The 2,500-nt window shown below is 41.7% G+C and overlaps 1 protein-coding gene across 1 annotated transcript in view; it reads right to left on the reverse strand.

Annotated features, from left to right (window-relative positions):
• ptk7b (protein tyrosine kinase 7b) overlaps positions 1-2,500 on the reverse strand; it is a 164,167-nt gene that overhangs the window by 35,273 nt on the left and 126,394 nt on the right. Inside the window, exon 5 of the mRNA XM_063191794.1 lies at positions 478-625. Coding sequence (XP_063047864.1) covers positions 478-625 — 148 coding nt within the window. The remainder of the gene's footprint in view (positions 1-477; positions 626-2,500) is intronic.

The raw sequence follows: 2,500 nt of genomic DNA on the forward strand, positions 1-2,500 counted from the left end.
GTGTGTGTGTGTGTGTGTGTGTGTGTGCGTGCGTGCGTGCACGCGCTATACATTACACTTAATGCAGATAAAAACGGACTCTGGATCTTGCTGTCCTTTTGCCTAACAGCATTCATAGCATGCTATTATTAATGGCACAAACAGAGTGAAATTATTGGAGAAGAAAATACATCGCCTGATTTTGGTTGAATGGTGCATGAAATCAATCGATTAAGTTATGAAAAACTATTCAAGTATTCCCGGCTTTTGAGTATTTGTGAGTGTATACATTATTTATCATACATAATTAGGAAAAAGGAGGAGGAGGAGGATGATGAGAAGAAGAGGAAGAAGAAGGAGAAGAAGAAGAAGAAGAAGAACTATTGGCTACTGAACATACTAACAATACCAGTATGTACAGTATTAAATCCTCAAAATTGAAATGCCTCACACCAAAAGTCGCACAGTGGGCCTTTAAGTACGAGAGGAACTGCTCACCGTGTTTTGTTGACCACAGGCTCCGTCTCGTGGAACCACTCCACTACGGGCGGAGGGTCGGCGGTGAACTGGCAGTGGAATATGGCCTCTCCATTCCGCAACACCACCTGGTCCTCAGGCACCACCACCGGCCGCGGGAAGCTCTTATCTGGGGGAACACGCCACGCAACATTACTTTTTACAGCACACTTACATTACTTATTACATTTAGAGGTGCCCTGTGTAATATTTTTAGCAGTTTATTCCCAGAATTCATGCTGCCCAGTGCCCACTCACAAATGTTACCATTTTCATGAATACTTACCACCACCATCAAATTGTAAGTTTTCATAATAACTGGGACAATTGCACTTCTCATAAATGGAAAGGAGGATCTTCTCCATTGTCTGCCATATTGAATTTCCAGAAATAGACATTTTTAGCTGCAAAACCTTGGTCATACTAGTAAATATTAGTTAATTATTTAGTAAATATTGATGAAAAGGTCAAATGTGGCAGTAGACAGGACAGTTTTAATGAGCAGTATAGTTACCTACTCTGGCCACAATCCTACAGTACACAGTGCACATTTAAATACTTCAACACAAGGGGCTCAAACAGCACATTCAAAGCTGCAGAGGGGACAGGGGTGCTATGCATTAACATCACCCTGACGCTAAGGACACATAGCGGGCGAAATGAGCTAAGCGAAGAGAGGGGAAATTCAGTGTTCCATTCTGACAGCACAACCGTCATCAGGTCGTCGCGGCGAATCAAATGGAATGGAACAGTTATGCTGTTGATTTGATTGGCCGCCACAGGCGAAATTCACTCCTCATTTGCATAATATTACACTTGGTTTAATAATTTCGCTTCGCTTCGCTCCTGTTCGCTTGCCTTCGCCTCCCTCATAGGAATGAATGGCGATGCTCGCTTCGCTTAGCCAAATTCGCATCTATGTGTCCCTACCATCACCTGTTTATCTCAACACGAGAGGTTATGAAGAAGCCAAATTTGATACAACACTTCAATTACTCTTTTCTTGCACTGCACTGCACATTGCTTATTATTACATTTCAACACACAGAGCTCAAACATCACATTCACAGCTGTAGAAGAGTGCAGTCTATGCATTGATATCACCTTCACGTGATGATTGCAATATACTGCATATGGCTATGAAAAACAGGCAAAGCATATATTCAGGGATTAAAGCAAAAAAAAAGTCATCTGACTGAACTTTTTTACCGGTTAGGTACCCGATCGAGTATCACTCCGTAACCCTACGAAAACCAATGTAGCCAGGCTCTGCCCTCGTAACGAAACATACACTGGTTTTACGCAAGGAATGGTGTCAGAGCCAGCGCTAGACATAGGCAGACAGGGCAGTCGCCTAGAGCAGAATAGGCCTATGTCTTGAGGGTGCCAGTAATACCAAAAACTGCCACAAAATCAGAACTTCAACCAACATAAAACTTTACACTTCACATTAACAATGAATATTCATTATACACTAAGTAGGTCTGTATACACTCAATATGAATGTACCTGTAGGTACTAGATCAGATGTGCTCAATCAGATGTAGGCCTACAATGCTATGTTTACAGATGCCAATTTCTAAATACAAAAAAGGGAAAGAGGGAAAGGGGGCAGGCCTAGGCCACCAGATTGACTAGAACTGGCCGAGAATGGAGGAATGATGGATACTATATCAGACTGCAAACACTGAACTGCAATTTGGGGCATGTTTTGGTTATTTCCTCTTATTTCTACCCATTATTTATGAATTGTTCACAACATTATGCAGATTGGATTCACAATGAGTGTTGCTTCAAAATGGTAGCTGATCTCACAGAATTATTGACTTGGAATTGCAATGCGTTGATACAGTGATCCCATTAACACTGTTCTGGTGAAAGCACTGGTGCGCATTGCTTGCAGTTGTATTTCTGACATTTATAAAACAATGCACGGTCTGGTCATAGCAATCAGAGGGAGAGAAAACTAGTTGTTGGTTATAACTTATTTGTATGTTTTTCACCC

The sequence above is a fragment of the Engraulis encrasicolus genome, chromosome 24 (assembly GCF_034702125.1).
Source record: "Engraulis encrasicolus isolate BLACKSEA-1 chromosome 24, IST_EnEncr_1.0, whole genome shotgun sequence".
Classification (NCBI taxonomy): domain Eukaryota; kingdom Metazoa; phylum Chordata; class Actinopteri; order Clupeiformes; family Engraulidae; genus Engraulis; species Engraulis encrasicolus.